This window comes from Phaethon lepturus, unplaced genomic scaffold, assembly GCF_000687285.1.
Source record: "Phaethon lepturus isolate BGI_N335 unplaced genomic scaffold, ASM68728v1 scaffold48245, whole genome shotgun sequence".
Taxonomy (NCBI): Eukaryota; Metazoa; Chordata; class Aves; order Phaethontiformes; family Phaethontidae; genus Phaethon; species Phaethon lepturus.
The window spans coordinates 1-20,725 of NW_010542158.1; the positions used below are offsets into that span (position 1 = coordinate 1).

The 20,725-nt window shown below is 44.6% G+C and overlaps 2 protein-coding genes across 2 annotated transcripts in view; one reads left to right on the plus strand and one right to left on the minus strand.

Annotated features, from left to right (window-relative positions):
• Window positions 1-7: 7 nt before the first annotated feature.
• NUP85 (nucleoporin 85kDa) lies at window positions 8-12,010 on the plus strand (the record flags this gene model as incomplete). Its single annotated transcript, XM_010287944.1, has 17 exons — window positions 8-228; window positions 612-682; window positions 1,226-1,269; window positions 2,063-2,132; window positions 3,051-3,172; window positions 3,553-3,687; window positions 4,245-4,367; window positions 4,751-4,882; window positions 5,278-5,384; window positions 5,688-5,771; window positions 6,407-6,472; window positions 6,924-7,075; window positions 7,168-7,285; window positions 8,513-8,613; window positions 10,346-10,497; window positions 11,114-11,200; window positions 11,821-12,010. Coding segments are annotated over 17 exons (1,887 nt in total), but the record flags the coding sequence as incomplete, so codon positions are not given.
• A 2,116-nt stretch (window positions 12,011-14,126) lies between these two features.
• GGA3 (golgi-associated, gamma adaptin ear containing, ARF binding protein 3) overlaps window positions 14,127-20,725 on the minus strand; it is a 13,548-nt gene continuing 6,949 nt past the window's right edge. The window contains exons 9-16 of the mRNA XM_010287943.1: window positions 20,512-20,628; window positions 19,239-19,505; window positions 18,510-18,577; window positions 17,788-18,107; window positions 16,990-17,225; window positions 16,647-16,816; window positions 15,924-16,034; window positions 14,127-14,760 (exon numbers count right to left, since the gene is read on the minus strand). Of these exons, the coding sequence (XP_010286245.1) occupies window positions 14,650-14,760; window positions 15,924-16,034; window positions 16,647-16,816; window positions 16,990-17,225; window positions 17,788-18,107; window positions 18,510-18,577; window positions 19,239-19,505; window positions 20,512-20,628 (1,400 nt within the window). The 3' untranslated portion in view covers window positions 14,127-14,649. The remainder of the gene's footprint in view (window positions 14,761-15,923; window positions 16,035-16,646; window positions 16,817-16,989; window positions 17,226-17,787; window positions 18,108-18,509; window positions 18,578-19,238; window positions 19,506-20,511; window positions 20,629-20,725) is intronic.

Below are 20,725 nucleotides of genomic sequence, written 5' to 3' on the forward strand. Positions count from 1 at the left end.
TCCCCGTCCCGCGGCGAGGCCGGGCCGGGCGCCTCTGCCCCGGGCGCTGACGGGGTGTGTTGCAGGTGGCGGGGAGGGAGGGCCGAGCTCCTCCCGCGTCTTCGTGGTCCGCAGGGATCAGGACATCTACATCCAGACCTTGCGGAAACTCTTCAACGAGTCGCACGGGATCTTCATCGGCCTCCAGCGGAGCGAGGAGGAGCTGGCGGGGAAGTCGAGGAAGGCACAGTGAGGGGATGGGGCACGGGAGGGTGGGAGACACCCGCGGTCGCTGCTCCTTCTGCAGCCAGGCAAATGCCATTGACCTTAAAAATCCAGACAGCTTAAAGCTGCTGTAAACAGCAGCAGGGCAGGAAAAAAATGGTGTCAGTTTTCGGGTAATTTAACAAAACAAGGCTGTGATCCCTCCAGTAACTGTGCTGACCAGCGCCTTTGTGCATATAGCCAGCGTACGTGCAACCACTGCGCACAGCCATGCTGACTCCCGCTAGATTCACCCACGTTCAGGGAGCATCTGCTGCTGCAGAGAAACTTGCAACACTTAGTGGACAGTAGACATGAGACTAAAACTCAACAGCTCTCTCTAACCAAGGCCTTTCTGTGTTTGGCAGATTGGTTCAAGTGAGTAAAAACTACCGATCAGTGATAAGAGCCTGTATGGAGGACATGCACCAGGCAGCTAGTAAGTTTGTTTGTTCTCTTATTGCAATAAAAGGAAATGCTATTTGTGATCATTTAAAAATAGTATTTCAATTGTAAGTTATTACAACTATTGTAAAATAGCATACAAAGATTTCAGTCATTATCAAAACTCCATTTCCATCCTGGAGATTTTCAGGTTGGTTTGAAAATCTGGTCAGAGATTATTTTTTTCGCCCACTGTGTTTTAACTGATGTTCTGGTCTTTTCATATCTTGGGTTGCAGTTTTATGGGAAACTGAGTCTGAATTGACAGCTTGCTTCTTCCCACCACCCCCAAAGTGAGAGATTTTACTCTTCCCTTCCATCCTTGCCCTGTAGTCATACCCAGATTTGTACAATGTTTATTAAAAAAAGTTATAAATAACATTTTTTATATAAAAGTTAGCTTTGCTATGTCTGTACTCATCAAGGTCTGTTGCTTGATGAGTGATCAAGTATTGTTGTATGTATTTATGAGCCCAGAAGGTGCTGTGAAAGAAGGTACATATGCTGCTCTTTGACTTTGCTTTTATTCTGCCTTCAGTTTCAGCCCGGGACCCTGCTCTGCACAGCCAGTATAGTACTCAGGTAATCTGCAGTTGCCTCACGTAATCACAGCTGAACATGAATGACTGGCTAGTAAATTCACCAAGGCCAGTACTGTGGCAGTAAGGAAGTTTAGATTTAACTCTGGCTTGGTATACTGGATGCGGTTTGTAACCAAGAATAAATGGGAATAGTTAGCTCTGTTATTTCTAAAATACAGATGCCTAACATCTGGATTCACTGCCGTTTCTTAAACATATATTCAGTGTTATAGGTGTGATGTTTTCTTGTCATCTTAAAGCCAGTACTCACCTGTCTGAAACTTCACCTCTCAAACACTCGGGTTCCAACGAACTGCATCTTGTAGCAAGCTCTAGGTGTTCACCGTGAGCTGTCGGACACTAGAAGAGTGTTGTGGGAAGAGCAGAGTGCTCACAGTAGTTTTGTCCTTTTAGCTGCACTGATGTTGCCTAATTGACCTTTCTTCTTTACTTTGCTGTTTGCAATGTTAAGTCTCAGGAGTGTAAAAGGGCTGAAAATAACACTTGCTGTACTGTTTTGCATTTCCCACTGATAACGGGTTATTACTGCATTTCAGTATACAAACAGCTTTGATATTTTCTGAGCTGAGCATGTGTAGCTGAGTTGAGGCCTCATTCTCTCTTTTCATTTGTATCTCTGAAATGTCAGTATGACATTTCTCTCTCTGTAAGAGTTGACCTTAACTGAACAATTGCTATGGACAGCAGATACCTTTGTGGGGTTAAAAAAAAATCCCAAAATCTAACTGGAGTAATAGCCAAATCTGAAACATGGCCCTACTTTTTTTTTTGAGGTTTCTATTCTCTCTGCAATGGAGCTGATCTGGAACCTGTGTGAGATCCTGTTTGTTGAAGCAGCTGCAGGTGAGCAGTGAATTATCCTGATGTTTAGACTGAAGGGTTTCAGTTTGCTTAATATGTAGCATCCATTGTGTCATATCTTAATATGTTTTAGAGATATGACAAGTGTCAGTAAGCCTTTTAATACCTCTTCTGCCTCTGTAAATTGCCACCTTCATATTGAATTATGTCAAGCTGTTAGATTTGCCTTCTACTTTTTCGCCTCGTGTAGTACACTACAATTAAATTGTCTTTTTTACAGAAAGGTAGTGAAGAAGAGGGATTTCAAAAGTTGTTGCCAGTTCATTTGATTTTTAAGCATAAATACATGTTTAAGCATCAAATATGTTGATGCCAACTAATGTTTACACATTCTCTGATGCAACTCCTTTAACTTTAGGAAGCCATTTTTTAAGTCAGTTTGTTTACACCAGCATTTTAAAGTAGTAAATAATTTTTAAAGGAAATCGCATTATGCAAACAAATATGCTACTTGCACAGTCCCAGAATTCAGAAGAGAGATTCACAAATTGTAGATTACTTAATCTCAAGAAAAGTTAATCACCTAGTGCCAGATTTCCTCCTCATATTCAGTTAATAATAATGAGTTGATGCTAAATTGAACAGAAGCATTCTAGGTGTCTTTTGGCATTGCAAGATTTATGATCTGAATCACTCACCTTTTAGTTCTTCAAGTAACTGGTTAGGGTTTTCTGCCAGACTCCACTGCTGTTCTGTCTAAAATTTGCCACACAGAAATCTGTCAGCAGCCTGGTGCTCCCACAGCCTGGCTACTTAAGGAAGTCCGTTCCTTTGTAATTGAGGTGTGGCAAATAGAAATCCAATCAGTAAACCTCATGTAATGATTGTCGAAGCATGTAAAATAGCAGTTTGGGAACAAACAGTTGGGAGCTAACAGAATGAAATCTTCACTGCATAAAGCTGGTCCCCTTCTGCTTCGCCTCCTTGACTGGGTTCGACTTCATGTCTGTGATGTGGACAACATGGTCCGTGAAGTTCTGAGCAGTGAAAATCCATCAAAACATGAGCTCTTCTGGAATGTGGTGAGTATAGTCACCTATAAGGCTCTTAAACAAAGAGAATTCACACCTATGTGTTTTGCCTTCCTCCTCCCCACTCGACACTAGACTACATCTCAGAAACTGATACCTAGGACACTGCTGCTGTCTGCCTGTATAAGTTTTAAGATGAAGCCATTCTGACAATCATCCTACCCCTCATTCCCATCCTGATCCTTTCATTTTCACGATCCATAGAGGTCAAGACTTGCACTGTGTATTTGACTTAGCAGGGCCTACAGTTTAAGCATTTTAACTCGCACTTAACTTGCCTAAATCACAAGTTAAAATTCCCCTCTGATACTCTTCCTGGGTATTTTGTAGCCTTGCCCGATGTAGTGCTCACAGACAGGTGGTTTTTGCAGGTGGATGTCTTTGTGCTGCAAGGCCGAATGGATGAAGCGCGGCACTTGCTCTCCAAGGAAGCCGGTGCCAATCCTACATCGGTGAACATGTTCAAAATCTTGGATGACTTGATGAAGAAGATGCCTGTGCCCAGTGTATGTACAAAGTGGATTTTTTTCATGCAGTTCCCTTGGGAAAAGAAAGCCACCTCTGATGTGGTTCCCCTAACATCACAATTTGTTCACCATCTCAGTCTTAATCCTTTACAGTAATAATATTTGTGTTCTTGAATTGCCCAAAAGACCCAACCATTCAGACAAAAGCCTGTGGGGCTTTGTTGACAAACCAACATAGTTAGAAAGAGAATTTTTGCAGCAAGATGCATTATGCAGTTGTCTCAAACAGTTCCTGTGGAGAACTATTCTCTTGTAACAGAATATTCTCTGAAGACTTTTACCAGTGGAGTTCCCCTCAGTTGCAGTGATCTCCTTGTGGAGGAAAAATTGCAGCTGCATCATGGTAATCTCTCATAGGCTCTCCTTTGCCTTATTTAGAAGGATAAAGACAGACACTTCAAATGCAACTGTAGTACAAAGAAAAATTTGATGGCAGCCCTGTATTTACCTTCTTATCATGAATGACTGCGAGTTCAGTGTAAGCACTTACTGTGATTTGACTTGGTGTTTATTTTATGCGTCTTATCTCTGTTCAGCTTGGCAACACCCAGACACTGACCGAGATGGAGCTGAAATGGCAGCACTGGCACGAAGAATGTCAGCGGTATCTACAGGATGGAACTTTTGCTTCCAATTCCCACATGGAATCCATCTGCAAGGTGTGTTTTTGCTGGGAAGGAAGGAAACTGTGGACAAGTATTGGATCCATCCTTGTGTATTTTAGGAGCCCTGTATAGCCATAAGTAACTTCAATACGCTGGATGATCTGTTCGTTAAATCAGAAGATTTCAGCCAGTATTTTGTACTGTGTTCTTTGTTTTGCAGCAGTCTTTGCAAGCCTGGGCAGATTGTTTTCTCTTCGTGTCCAAGGCCATAAGGCTGATTAGGAAACTGGGCTCTGAGAAGGATCTTTGTCCTTTGTTATTTAATTTTGATTAAATTATCAACTTTGCAAAATGAGAGTAATGCCTTTGAAGAGTTACAATGCAGCTGTGTACATTACTGAATTTGCAGAATTATTCCTATGTTTTTGTCCTGTTAGATCCTGCTGGGAGATGAAGATGCCATACTGGAGAAAAAGGAACTCATGACTACTTGGTACCACTTTCTGGTTACCCGACTCCTGTATTCCCATCCAACTGTGAAGCCAATGGAACTGCGGTTTTATGCACAGGCATGAAATAGAATTATTTTTATATTCTCTGCTGTTTCATGCACACACGGGTTACCGTACTTAAAGAAAAACTTTGGGATAGTTGACATCTTACAGCAAGTACCTACCTGTAAGGCGTTTCCTAGAATCTGTAAGTGAACTGAGAGACTGGTACAGTGAACAAGTAATTATTGAAGACCAAGTCTCTTCAGTGTCTAGGGTTACCAGTCTTGTCCCTGCAAATTGTTTTCCCAGTTTCCTTATGCTAAAATATTGCATCTTTTCTGTTAACGTGTTCAGTCTCTTTGACATATTCTTTCCCGTAAAATAACCTAGGCGAGGCTGCTACATCCAGATGCTTTCCTGTAACCCATCTCACAACTGCACTTATCGTGTCTTGTAATCTTATTCCACAGTCTAGTATGGACCTGTTCCTGGGTGGAGAAAGCAGCCCTGAGCCTCTAGACACAATTTTAATGGCAGCCTTTGAATTTGAGATGCATCAAGTGATCAAGGAATGCAGGTTGAGTTTTAAGGTTTTTGATTCTCTTAGTTCTACAGCATTGCTTCTGTGTGTGTTCACTCCAATAGTATTTGGGGTAGAGGATATGGGTACAGCCCACCTGATCATCCTTTCAAAGAATTTAGCAAAAATACATGAAGCAGGCCTCAATTAAAAGTATTCCATTAGGTCTGGGACATTGCAACCAGACATTGTATCGTAATGCAGCTTATGTATTGGTAAGAAATGCCTGCAGAAAACCTGACACATTCCTTGGCAGTGGTAGGCTTAGTTTTTTCTTTCTTTTGCTTGCTTCAAATACAGCATTGCTCTGAGCAACTGGTGGTTTGTGGCTCATCTGACTGACCTCCTGGATCACTGTAAGCTCCTGCAATCTCACAATCTCTAGTAAGTATTTATTTGCACTGATTATTCAGACACCTAGCAGCAAGGATGACTGAAACAGCATATGGATTTTTGTTGAAAAGGAGTGTTTTGGGCATTTGTAGAAGATGGAGGATAAAGTTGCTGCATGTGCCTTTGAAGTTACAGGCAGCTCAGATGCTGTGAGAAGCAGAAGCAGTTGCTGACATGACGAATTTGACATCAACAGTGCCTCAGTACAGTGTTAGGATTTTTTTTTAAATATAATTTTATCTGACATATAATCAAGGCCCCAAATGTTTGTGAGTTTTTTTGGAATGGTGAGAAACTTCTCTAAAAAGTTTCCATAATTATGCTTTGAATAAATTTAAGTTTCAGCAATTGAATTTTGCTATCTGAATTTCCTTGGAAGTTTCAGTCTCTTAAAGCACTTCCTCTAAGTTATATTTGCTAAGTGCTGTAAATACTTGGCAGGTCTTCCCAAGGAGAAAGCTGACGTGCATGCTTAGGCCTGAGGTACAAAGCTTATTAAGGTAGCCCATGAGAAAACATGCTGCATAAATTAAAAGTACTTGTGAAATAGAGTCAGCCCTTTTGTTCCAATAAAGTGCAAATAATAATGCCTGTTTCTTTTCTCTCCCCCCTCCCCCCCCTCCCAGTTTTGGTTCAAATATGCGTGAATTCCTTCTGCTGGAATATGCCTCAGGACTCTTCTCCCATCACAGGTAGCAACTTTTTTTTTTGTTAACTCAGAGGATAGACTAACACCGACACAGCCAAAACAAATAACTACATGTTAATGAAGTAAAAAGGCAAAACTTACAGATTAGGATTTCAGCAAAGGTGTCCCTAAGGGTTCATACAATGCCAGCATGTTCCCTTTCCTGCGTCAAAGACAAAATCTCTATTAGAACCCATCAAGCGTATTGACCGGGACAGAATTGCTCCGGCCACTGTGGCTTTTTTGGTACAGAGCAACCTGCAGCAAAGCACTTGTGAGATGCAGGTGTTCCAAAGTTGTGTAGCAGGCAGATGGTATTTGGTAGAAAGTAAAAGCCATTTTAGGTCTGAATACTAAGTTAATCAGCAGATTCACATTCCCCTTGTGGCTTTCCTGTTGTGCTTATTTAAGATTTATATGATTTGAATGCTTGATGATTCTTTTTCCTCTCTCAGCCTGTGGCAGCTGGGGGTAGATTACTTTGACCACTGTCCAGAATATGGCAGGGTATATTTGGAACTTCATATTGAACGGATACCCCTTAACACAGAACAGAAGGCCCTCAAAGTGCTGAGGATCTGTGAGCAGAGACAGATGCATGAACAAGGTGATTGATTCTTAAATCTCATTGTTTTGCAATGATACAAGTGAAACAACTGTAACTAATTATTTCCCTCTTCTCCGATGTCATCTTCTAAGTTCGTAGCATCTGTAAAATCATGGCCATGAAAGCTCTGCGGAATAATCGCTTGGGCTCTGCCCTGTCGTGGAGCATCAGAGCTAAGGATGCAGCTTTTGCTACACTAATATCCGATCGGTGAGTCTGAGTCAGAAGCTCTGAGACGACTGCTGCTGTGGTGGGGTGGTAGGAACGGGGGAAGCAGCCATGCTGCGATGGACCAGAGAAGGTCCTGCTGCAGGCAGATGGGGATTGTCTTTTCCTCAGACCAAGTACCTGCTTCTGCACTCGAAAATGACATTCTTGGGTACTTTCATCTGAAGTACCCTAGCTGTTCTTTTCTATGCTGTTATACTTCGTGAAATCTAGAGATGAAACAGATTGGCTTTATCTAACAGTCTGCTCCTCTTAGACCTTGCTTTGATAAACATTTCTTTTGGCAGTAGCTCTACCTTAGCAAGCCTTTCGCTTGCTCCAGTACATGGCTGTTTGATGGACTGTACAGTGAACCAGGGAACTGATTTGGGTGGAGAATAATCCCCTCCTGTGCTTTATTCAGCAGGTTATTTTTAACCAGTCTAGTCCACTATGCAGTCTCCAAACAAGTCAGTGGGAGTCACTTAAGCCACCGTTTCTGCAAAAGATCTCAAGCCACAATTATCGCATATGTAACAAAGAGTAAAGTTTTATCGTGTCCCTGGTTTTGCATGAGCTTGTCACAATATCTGGCCTTGCAGGGGTAGGAAGCTTGTTATAAAATTGAAGAGGATGCTAACACTTAGCTTAGGCCTAGTCAAAAGATAGGGCAACTCTCTTTACGCTCTTTAATCTCTAGCAATCCAGGTCATGTATTTTTTTGCTAATTGGAAATAGCAGGTTCCAATCTCTCTGCATAGTTTGAAATTACACTCTGGATAGGTGGCCAGGCACTACTCTTCTCTTCAGCAGTGAAAAGAGGGAGCAGTAACAGATTGTTGTTTTGTGGTGTTTTTTTTTCCCCATTTATTCTTTGAAGGAGTGGGAATTATTGTATTTCTTTCAACAGAAGGTGAAAGAAAACCATCACAGGAAACAGCTGGGAAAAACCAGCATAATGAAGGCTGTAACAAAACAGATGAAAAGCTTTTAGAATTGTTTTTGTTCCTGCTGCTTACCAACTTTTTTACATAGCAGAAAAATAGAGCTTTTGTTATGACCTGGGACTGTTACTTATGCATCCACCAGCCTCAGCTTCCTGTGCTCCTTCCTTCACTTACTCCTTTTAAAAGAATGGATCTCAACTACCACTAAATCTAGAATAATAAAGTGTCTGTTAAACACATGTTCTCCCCTCTAGGCTTTTATTGTGTTTTACTTTTTCCCTAGATTCCTTAAGGACTATTGTGAAAGGGGATGCTTCTCTGACTTAGACCTCATTGATAATTTGGGACCATCCATGCTGCTCAGTGACCGGCTAACATTTCTTGGTAAGATGTGTCTACAGTTTTCATTCTGGCCTGTTAATTTAGAACACAGTTAACTCCATGGAATTACTTGGATTTGTCTCTTCCTTTGCCTGGCTGCATCCTGTGACGGAAGGTGATTTGGGATGCAGCTTGCTTGCTACCAGGAGACTGCATTTCCAATTGCACTCACGGTAGGCATGTGTTCTGCCCTGCTTTGAGCAGGATTGTCTTGAATTCTGACACTTGTAGGCTTTCCCTTTCTTAGTCTTTTTCCAGACTCTATCACTACCTAGAGAGACTTTGAAATATTAGCAAACACAATCTGCAAGACTTTAGGGGGCTTCCTTAGGAGACCAAATAAGTTGCTTTGACAATATGATAATTTTACTAACTTCATAAAGTTCTCCAAAATCTCAACAACTTGTGTTGGTTCAGTGTGCCAATTTCAAGCTCACTCAAACAGAAGCTCTCTCCTGCCCCTTTGCTGTAGCAGTTGTGCCAAGTAACAGTGAAGGGCCTCCAGCTAGTTTCCTTTACATACCACAGCTTCCTTTTCCTGACTGGCACAAGTGTGGGCTCTGGTAACCTGCACATCTGGCTGCAGCTGCTTGGTGGCCTTTGATTAATGGATTAAGACAGGAAAGTGAGCTAAAATACCCCTTTCTCCGGAGCTGTGGCAGTTAGCAAACCCAGTTACTGGGGACAAAATCTAACAGGAGTTTGGAATAACTGTTGGCAATCAGACTGACTCCCTTTGGCTGACACCAGCATTACTGTGAGGGTGATCCTGAATTTGATCTGTTCCCATTTGGTCCAAGCTTGCAAAACTGGCACTGTATTTCTTTCATTTAAACCTTATCCTAAATTAAGCTTGGACACTAACTGTGACTTACCAAATTGGTAATCCCTCCTACCTCTGTATGCCCAATGTCACCCAGGGCCCCTTGCACCAGCCCCAAAGATTTACAGTTTAATTGTGTAACTGTGTTTATAGAGAAATGACCTCCTTTTCTGCTTTTTATAAAAAATCTTGAAATGCCTGAAAAGATTTCTGCTTGTTTTTCCTTTGGAGGTTTTAGAAACATCAGGTGTGCTTTTGCTGGGCAACTTTCACATGTCTCTATCTTGAGCTCAAGCATTAGTCAAAGGTGAATCTCAATGGGAATCTTTACTTCCAGTATTTTGACAGTTTAGTGGATACAAACAAAGCCACAGAATAAAACTCACTTTCATCCTCAGCCAGTTCTCAAGTGCTGGATATTGATCTAATTAATTCTTAGCAAAAGCAGAACTTTCCACATTAACAAAGATCTCAGTTTCCGTTTAAACAGTTGGGAAGACAACAAAGCCTTTCAGACCTCCTGACATTCTGCGATCTCAAAAAGAACGTTCACCCTCCCCCTCCCCTCCCGTTCCTGGTTTTTGCAGACGCCACGAGTCCCTCTAAGCCACTCGTGCTGTTGCTGACCCTGCAAACACTTGGGACCAGACAGTGTCAGTTAGCAAACAGCCTGGTTCCAGCCTTACCAAGAACAGGAACAGGTTTTTGGCTGCCTTTTCCACCAGCCTCTATTTTAACCTTTTTTCATGCCCAAGATTCCCATTCCCCCAGACCCGGCTGCTTTGGAGACTCATTTTGGGTGGGGGTAGTTGTACCCCAGGCTTCACAGGAGCAAAGGGGCCTCCTAACATCCAGTAGCCCAGGCCCAACAGACACTGACACCTTTTACCCTTCACCAACACCCGTGTATAGGCAAGTACCGAGAATTCCACCGGCTGTATGGGGAGAAGCGGTTCTCTGAAGCTGCCAAGTTGCTTCTGATGCTGATGACGGCTCACATCGCTCCTTGCTCCTTCTGGATGACCCTGCTGACAGATGCCCTTCCCCTGCTGGAGCAGAAAGAGGTAAGCACGCTGGTCACACAGGACAGAGTCCCCCATGCCCTTTTTCTTCCTGACAAGGTAGCTCAAAGGGGTGACCCCCTTTTCTGCTCCCGGGCTGGGGCTTGCACTTCCAGCGCAGAAGAACCCAGAATCGTGCAGCTATCCGCGCGTCCTGTCAGTGGGAGCACTTGGGACCTAGGATGGGATCATCAACTCTTGGTTCCCTGCTATTAGAAAACAGCAGGGGAATACATACATGCTGATGATTTAAGCACACACTGCATCCAGTTCCTTGGCGTGAAGGTTTTTCTAGCATGCTTCCTTCTTCTAAGCTCAATTTTTGCTCTAAGATCCTTCAGGAAAATGACAGCTTAGCAATTACAGACCCATGAGTGGATAAAGCCCAGAGCACCTGCTCTGACCTCACGGCTGACCCTGCTTTATGCAGGAGGTGGCACTAGAGACCTCCCAGAGTCGCTTGCAGCCTGAATTATCCTCAGATCCTGTGATTTGAAGGGTCAGAATGGATCTGCAGGAGTGCAAAAGCATTCCTATACTCTCAGCCAAGAGTTACCTGCTCAGACTGTGTGATGTCCTTAAACTTGATAGTTTTCAGTAAATACTTTAATTTCCACAGGTCATATTTTCAGCGGAGCAGACTTATGAGTTGATGCGATGCCTGGAAGACCTGACAGCAGGGAAGTCAGATAAGCAAAAATTCCAGGTAGCTCCTGTTTTGAGGACAACTGAGTAATGAACGGGTGGGGCCATGGGGAGGGTCCGGGAAGGCAGGCTCAAATTTATGTTCCTGTGCGGGGGCAGAGAAGAGGGAGAGCCTGATTTAGCGCGGATGCAACGGGGTGTTACTTTTAACGGCCAGCCGAATTGAGGCATCGTCAACAGTTATTTAAGTATACGCAAAACCAGTACAGGAGGACTTCCACTCCTTGCTGTTCTGCTGTTTGGGATTGGACTGTGACACTTTTCCAAGATACATAATTGCAAATTACATGGGCAACAAAAAGCCGAGATGCTGCCATCGAACAGCTCAAGCTATGGAACATTCCAGGCGCAGAACAGGGAGCCATTTGCTACATGCACAAACCGCTGCAGCTGCCAGAAAAAGAAAAGGCTTGGCAGTGCTGTCCTGTGTTGCTCTAAAAAGCAGGAAGTGTAGCTTTTACTCTTCTCAGGAGGTCCCTATGACAGGTAAATATATGTGTACTCTTTCTCTTAATGACCTGCATCCTTACTTTTCGAAACTCAGAAAAGGGACTGATCACCTCATCACAATCAGCTCATTATTGCGCATAGTAGTCTAACCCAAACTCTGCTCGCTTTTAGGATGATGACGTCGAGAATATGAAAGTGGAAATGCTGAGACTTGCTCTTGCACGAAATCTTGCACGAGTCATTGTCAAAGAAGGCACGTTGGATGGATCTTGAAGACAGCAGTATGTGATTTTACGCCTCCTCTGTGGCTCACTGTACATAAACCTGACTGCTTTTCTAAGAATAAATGTCTTGTTTTGCATATTGCTTGGGTATTTGTTCTTGTCTTCCATAAATACAACTTTAAAAAAGCATAAATGTAACATGCAAGAAGGAGCTGCATCAAAACGCCAAGATTGCTTGTTCCAATGTGGTCTGGCGACTCTCCCCTGCTAAAGTAAACCTCATTACCAACAGCAACATTACCGTTGCTTTACCTCTAACACCCAGAACTGAAATTAAGACCACCTTTTAAACCACTGGGGATTTAGAAAACACCAGCTTCTCCGTTTTCACTTAGTTTGGATGGTCTTGAGGCAATGGGTTGAGTTTTAGGATTTCCAGAAACAGCACTGTACTGCACAAGCAGTCGTTAGTAAGGGCTATCCACAGAGCTAAGTAGGGAAAACAATTTATTTAACGTGCAGGAGAACAAATGCATTTGAGATGTATATACAGTTATGACTGTTCGGTATGAAGCAGGAACCTCACCCTACAGACAAGGAACTTTCATAGTTAATTTCCAAAGCTCTTAACAATGCATTTCCATGCAGCAAGACTACAGCATCTTTCCATTTGGCTGTACAGTGCAGGCAGTGCGGTGCTGTCAACACTGAGAACAAAGCCATTCTGCAGAAGGCACTCAGATCCTTCTGTCCTCCTCAAAGTCACAGTGAGATTCACGTGTAGGCATCCAAGGCAGTGAAACCTGCCTCCTCAGGACATGCTACCGTCACCTAAGCACTACCCCATGCCTACTGTGTCTAAAGTGCTGGCAAGAACACATCTGAGGCAGAAAGAATTCTCTCCTTGTCCCCCATCCCAGTCCATTGATTTAAAACTGCTTGCTTTAAGGATCCAAACAATGTACCCATCGCTCTCACCTTCTACCTCAGGGAGCTGACAAAGCTGGGGTCTTTACAAGCTTCAGACCAGGAGTTTACAGCAAGCTCCTTGGCCAAGCTTTGATTCTACTTTCAGGGCTTCTATAAGCGCCTGGTGCCTTCTCCAATGAGGACCTCAGGCTTCAAATCCGCCGAGTTTGTCCACCTCTAGTGATTTTTACTTTGCAACACAGTCAAGAAAATTCAACTATAAATCACCCCAAGCTGCATTTGCAGCAATGGGTTTTACAGCCACCATTAATGCCAGCAGCATGTTCTCCTCTGGAGTTTTCTTCCCACAACAGGCAGGATTCTCCTCCTCCTGTTTTTCTCAGCACTTGAGCTGACTGCTCCCACTCCTAGTTTGCTAGGAGCTGTTGCTTGACAGCACTGCTAGAAAAGCTGAGCTTAGTGTCCAAGGACCCATTCTATCTGTGCTTTTGTCAATGGATGTTAAAAAAACCTGTTAATTTACAACAGCCTGTCTTAAAGGTACTTGAGAGGCACTGCTTGAGATTGGAAATTGAGAAGGAAGGGACTGCTAGAATCAAGTTCAAATGATGTAAACGTAGTTTCTGTGAGACTGTAGCTAGAGGGGTCAGCTCCTGTGCCCCCTGTTAGTGCAGAACACTGATGTCCAGCAAAACTCCTTTCCCCCTCGTGCAGACCAGTGCACTGAGCCACTTAATACAGGGAACAAATAAAACAGGGCATTAAACCAGCACATGCATTGTCACAGCCCAGTGGAGCCTTTCCTTTCACTGTTTGCTTGTTTCTATTTAGATACCCTATAGCTCTATTATTTACACCTTGTATTTCATTGTACTCATCTCAATAAAACACAGTATTCGACTACAATAATAATACTGCCTGCATGAGGGGACACGAGAGGCATCTCTCCTTATCCCTGGATTCACTCACTGCACCTGAGTAGTGACTGTAACGACACCTCTGTGCTCCAGGTGCTGTCCTCCACCAGTACTGACCATTCCTTTCCAGCCCTGCTTACCTCCTCACTACACGTTTCCTCTTTTCCCCACACTATGGAGTGCAATGAAGGCAGAAAAATAACCAGTGTAACCATTTGCATACAAAACTTGGCCCCAGCTGCCCAAAATGGATACAACAGGGAGGCAGCTAGCAGAATAAAATAAATATAACTAAAGATACAGCAGTGTCACACAGCACAGAGCGAGGGTCTGCTTACATTGGCCGTTGGGAATGAAGCAGCAGAGGGGAAGGAAGGGAGTGAAGTGCCATTTCAGTGTAAAAAATAAGCATTCCCTCACGGAGCCAGCATTATTGCTCAACATGCTTAGCGGGTCCGGTCTGGCACTGAGGAGGTGAAAGCCCGAAGGAGGGCACGTGTAAGGGCTCTGCACTGAGGAAGCTCATGGTGGCATCATCACCCCACCAGCCTGTAGGTATCTCCGGACAGCAGTACAGGAACAAGCCAACTAAATCCCCTTCTGCTGACAGGTCTCCCCTCAAAATACAATAACTTCAAGTTTAATAGAGGGGAAGATAGAACCAGATTCACCCAGAGGTCAAGATAAAAGCAGCTGGCACTGCCTGTTAGTGGCTGCCACTCAGTTCACGCTTGGCATAAATGTCCCAGGACCCCTTCAACATGGGGCAAAACATTCTGGACTAAAGCTACAAGCAGAGTGGTCAGGACATGTAAACAAAGCTGAACATCACCAGTGGATAGAATGTGTCCCTCCCCACGTCACATTCATTCCAGTCCTGTGGGATCCTTTCCTGGTCCTGTCACAGAGTCTCTGGCAGTGTCCTAAGGTCATAGATTCCCCCACTGCTCTACCGGGGGAAACTGATCCACTTCGCCAACCTCTGTGCTGGGCTGGTCTCCCAGTGTGAAGGTCAGTCTATATCTCAGCCTCACTTTCTCCTGCAGGAAAGACAAGAGCAACATGAGAACAGCTCCTTTCAGCTCTACATAGAGCACAAGACTTCTGTTGCACACAGCAGGGGGAAGAGGGACAAGGTTAAGTTCAGGGAGTAGTTCAGCTATTTAGCAAACTGGAGTTACTTACCTCACAGTTTTTATACCACAAAAGCTTTATTGCTTAGCATGGAACAGTAGGAGAAAAGCATGAATGTGATAATAGTTTGCACATACGTAGCCAGCACCCATTGCTCAGCTGCTCTCCAGTAAGCCTGAAGAACGCTGCTGGAATAGTTCAACATTTTCAAGATTAAATTCCTCATCGTGTTGGGGAAGACAGAACAGCTCCTGCTCTGCAAAATTCCTAGTAAAACACTAAGCAGGAGATAGAACCAGTCCTTCAATGAGGGGTTCTCCATGTCCCTCACAAAGTTTTTCAACAATCCACCAAACCTCTCTGACATTTATCCTTTTGTATCTCAAAGCTTTCAGCCGACACTTTAAGGAACCTTTTGCTGTAATTCTCAAGTAGTAACATCTAGATTTGTCAAATAATTAAAACCTACTTCAGCATACAGCTCTAAGCTTTATGGAGCAGGCTACTTAAATGAGTAGCTACAGCAAGGAAAAACAGCTACACAGAAAAGAAAGTGTTAACCACATTATTTCACTGGTCACAGGTACATCCTCAAAGAATAACGGAACAGACACAGTCCAACATTCGTCTGTTGGTTCAGGCCTGCCAGGCTATAGCCTCAACACAGCAAAAGTATTTCTACTGCACCAGCTAATTTGACATCAATCTAATTATCACCAAGGCCAGGCACTTCCAGTGCACAAGGGAGTCAGACAAGCTCCTGATACAACTCTAATCGCTACCCTTTAAACCTGAGCCTTATATGGCTGTTGCCCTTTTGCTGGGAGAAATGTTCAGGTCCTTCTCATACCTTTCCTTGCTGACAACATCTGTTGGGGAAGAGACTTATGTACAGCCTCCCTCCAGCCCTGAACTGAAACACCATTGTTATGCAATGACCATCTCTGGAGGGAAAGTTAGGAATAAACAGCTTTATCTGCTCAATTGTTTGGTGCAGCTCCCCTGCAGAATTTAGAATTACATTAAATTTGTCTGACAAGGACAAGATAAATCCCACTGCCTCACTCACCTTCATAGGATTTGCCAGAAGCATGACTTGGGTGATGGCAGTAGGTGGCTGGATGGGATTGAATGGAGACAGCTCTGTGCCAGAGGGTGGTTGTAACTTCACTTTCATGGACTGCAAATGAAAAAGAAAGCAGAACCTTAGGGATTATCTCCTATGCTGGGGACCATGAAAGATGCATGCACAGGCTGGGGAGATAACAGCACACATCCAAACTAAGGAGAATCAATCCACGTGCGAGGATGAGGAAACAAGAGCCATCCTGGCTTGCACAACACGATGGGAACAGGCAGACTGATAGACAGATCAGCCCAGAGTAAAAGCACTGGTCAGGGGAACACCAACAGCACCTTCCTATCCAAGTTATCTCTGTCGGAGGTTGTAATACAAACACCTTCACGATGGTAGGCAGAGCATAGCCCAGATTGGGGCAGTTTTCAAAACGCAAAGCTGTCCATCCAAAATTATCTAAGTGCAGTAAGACTAGAATGGAATATATTGTCAGATTTAGGACGTCTGTTAAAATACAACACTAACTACCTGCAGTTTTTGACTTATCCTCTTTGGTGTTTTCTGCCTCTGACAACCACCTTTATGTTCTGGAAACAGGCAGAGCACAGCCTACAGAAAGGCAGAAGCATGCTGTCCCAAGTCCCTGAGTTCATACCGAGGCCTTCCCAAACGCACAGTTTCATGTCGCCATGGGCCTCAGCCACGCATCCCTACCTTCGGCACAGCAGCCTGCAGCACGATGTTCTTCACAGGAAGCGGGGCCGTGTTCAGCATCGAGACTACCACAACTAGCACATCCGACCTTCCCGGCGGGCACTCCCTGGCAAAGTGCAAGAGGATCCGGAAGCCGTTCTTGTCATAGGCTGTCACTGGGAGAGCACTGCCTGCCGCAGAGAGAGAAGGGGAGAGGAATGCAGGTTTATGCTACAGAAGACAATCTGTAGCAGCATTAGACAATCTGGGACATGTCATCCTTTCTCTCTACTTCATAAACTTTGTCAAGAAGCTTTGCTTTCAAAAAATGTTCAGAGAAAGGTGAAAAACCTGAGATACTTACTGGGTTTAATGGATTCCAAGGGAACATGGACATTGGCCAAAGAAATTTCAGGTGCTTTCATGGGACTGCCTTGCTGCTGGAATGATGCCGGCTGGAAGAGAGGACTTCCTGAGCCAGCAGTGCAGCTGCTTGGGAAAGGAATTGGAGGGGCTCCAGGGGCTGTGGCTGGCAGCCCTGCAGGTGCTATTAACGGGGCAGAGGTGACAGTGGTTGGCAAAGTAACCCCAGGGATCACCGAGGGAGTTGCCACGCCTTGGGCAGCAGTCCTGCAAGAGACAGAAAAAACATGGGAAATTGAGCTGAAAGTGAAGCAGGCATTTCGCCACAAACCCAGAGATAACCGCAGACCACGAGGGCGAAGCAGTGGCCTGGAGCCGGGCTGCAGTCTGTGACTCAGTATGGTCTCATGTAAGGAGAGCTATGAGCAAAGTGGTGGTGGTAGGGTTAGGCATGACTTCTCTAAGTTAAGAAGAAAGCAGAGTCCCACCTTCGCAAAGGCAGGCAAGGCTAAGATGAGCAAAGGCCTCTGTACCTTAGCAGCCTGTTCAACTTTACGCCACCCATTTGTATCGGGCAACAGCACAACTGTTGTGCTCTACCTAGTAATGCCTGCCTTCCCCTCCCAGAGGCGTGACCCTTGTATTAGTCTGTAAACTTAAACCCTCTGAGAAGAAAAATTCCAATCATGCATTTCTACCAAACCAGAGAGTTGAAAGTCTGCCTCTAAACTTGACACTGCAGTAAGCTTGGCTTTCTAACCGCAGAGACAAAGCGAAGTCCAGGACTTTTAGTTACCCTCTGGCTTCTTCAAGGAGTTGTCCCAATGCATCCATCTTATGTGACATATTGCTCCCCACAGAAGAGCTGAAGTACCCAGGAGCAGCTGGAATAGTCTTAGGAGGCCCTGCAGGGGCAGCCGGTCCAGCAGAGAATACAAATGGTGTTGAGTTTGGTGCTGGGATGCTGGGAGCAGTCTGAGAAGCTGTGAAAGCAGAGGGCAGCGTCACTGATGTTCCACATGTGGTCTGTGATGTGTGATGGAGAAGAGGGTTCCCTGCAGGGTTGCAAGCAACAGTCACCATCTTCGGATTAAAGAAATCCAGGTCCAACTGGTCATTCTGAAAGAGAGGACAAGTAGATGCTCTAACTCACTACTACCCCCCGTTGTAGACATGGCACTGTTACAGAGGGAGACAGATTTACCGCAAAAACAGGTGCTGGGTGGCAAGCAGCAAAGTCTGTGGCCTATGTCAGGACTACATCTGATCTGTAATTTAAGCAAAGGAAGTGCTAACGTCATGGGGGACAGATGGGAAACTGAGAAATCCAGGTTTGGGGATATCTATTCTGTTTAGATACAGTTATCCCAGACTTCAGGGCTATGCCAGGCTTCCCCTCAGGAACAGCTGCCCCTCTGCCTGTATGTGTGATCACGTTTCTGCAGGTGACGGAGTATGTCCTGAGATCTCCCACAATGACAACCCCTTCCTCCTCTTCCCCCCCGAGATCCTCCCTTGTACCTCAAACATGCTCCACTGGTTGTTTTCTGAGGTCTCCTTCACTGCTGCAGGGGCTGGGTCATTCAGGCCTGAAAGAAAAAACAGCAAGTAGGTGACTGGAGAAGAAAATGAGTTAGGTGTCATCCCGTGGCAATTGTTTCAGTACCATCAAACTACTTGATTCAGCTCTGCCAGGGCCCAGGAACCTGATGAAAGACTGAAATGGGCTGCAACTCCATCATGAAGAAAAGAGACTGACAGCATCAGTAGCTGACAGTCACCCCCTGCACACAGCTCTTCCAACCCTGCCTAATTGGCAGTGTCTACTGCTGCTCATATCCGGGCTCCACAGGCAGACGTTCTGCAGGCTCCTATACACAGCTCCTCTAAGGCACCTTGCTCTTTAGCACAGCCACAAAGTCAGAGGTGAAATCTGTACCAAACTGCAGCCTGCACATTCAGCACATACAAGCACCTACCAAGATCAGACTGCAATTACACTCAACAGTTATTTCACTTGCAGCCTACTCTGGAAAGATCAATTTTTAATACTGACTCACTGACCAGGTCTTATATTCAGGATGATGCAAGGGAGTGTCCCCTGGACTTCTCTAGAAACCAAAGGCATCTCATGCTCCTTTTAGGCATGCCATATGCGCAGCCTGCCCTCACACTCACGCTGGAGGAAGAAAGCAGTCTTTGTTAGGCATGGATTGAGTAGCTCTTTTCTGGGGGCCCTCAGTGTCTTACCTAAGCACAGAAGTTCCTCATCCAGCAAGGAGAGGGAGTTGGCTGTGCTGCTGTGCTGAGCGGGTGCAGCTTCCACCTGGCTAGAGGAACTGCTCCGCAATGGTGTGAACATCTGGGGAGGAGGCGGGAGAATGGGGATTTCTGCTGGGGCTGGGGCTGTGGGGGCTGGCGTCAGGGTGGTGGGTGGCATTGGAGGTGGCGGGGTGCTGGTGACATCCAATCCGGCAAGGTCAATGAGGGTGTTGAGATTACTTGTGGAGTTACTCCCTGCAGCAGACAGGAGAAGAGCACTACTAGGAAAGAAGGCAAAAGGCTCAGAGCAAACCCAATGTACAGAAGAAATTATCAACGAGATGGTTTAGGTAACACAGATCCTCATTTAATCATGGCTTATGGCTCTTTTTAACAGAGAAAGCCCACATGATCTCCACCTAACCATTTGCTGTCCACAAGCTATTTCAATCAACTCAGATACTTAGGAAATTTCTTTATGAAAAGCAACACCTGCTCCAAACTTTGCTCGTTCTCCAGTGCTTCCTGTATCATAATTTGTAATCTTTTCAAAAACTTTTGACCTCAGATCAGGCTTTGGGAGAGCCTACAGAATTACAATAAACAACAGCTATCACAGAGTTAGAGAGCTGAGGAAAATTCATACAGTCTGTATCTTTATATTCAGGACAGTCTTGTCCCAGTGAGATTCTGTCAGGCAGCATTATGCATTCTTCTGCTGCTCTCCACGCAGAATTGTTTAAGTGACTTCCAAATGGTAGTTCTGCCACACACATGTCCAGAGTTTTCAGTGGTGAAGCTGAAGTGTAAGGTGGGCAACTGGCCTAAATTCACAAATGGAATTGCTGGCAAAGCCAGGAACGGGACCTCTGGCCTGGCTCCCACTCTCCTGCTCTTGCCTTTTGATAAAATCATCTTCTTCTTACCTGTTACCATTAAGAAACAGGACAAATATGGAGAAGAAAATATATGAGAACTTCTAGCCACACAAACTGTTCAGATGCAGATTTGCTACTGATGTTATCAAAGGTTTCAATAATATGGAACGAGCAATAGAAAATGCAAAGCTTGCAGCACTGTTGCTCATGTCCAGATTTGTTTATCAACCACTTAGGAGCTGTCTTGTCTCCCTCTGATTCACAAACTGTTGGCCACAAGAACCTTCAATAGCCTACTTTACCACAATTAATAGGAAACCCTGTCCAAAAGACTTAGAATTGCAGGATTCAAAAATGACACAGTTGGCTTCCCAGGAACTCACCTTCCACTACAGACATCACAGGGAGATCCACTTCACCATTGATCACTTGCCCCTCTATTATTTTTTTATAGGAATTTATCACACGGGATAAATTGTCACTGGCCTGCAGAATATCCCCTACATGCAAGAAAGACAAAAACGACCTCCAAGACTTCAGTCACTTTGCTCCCACTAATGCTGAGAGTACTCAGTTATCAACTAAATAATCAGCAGG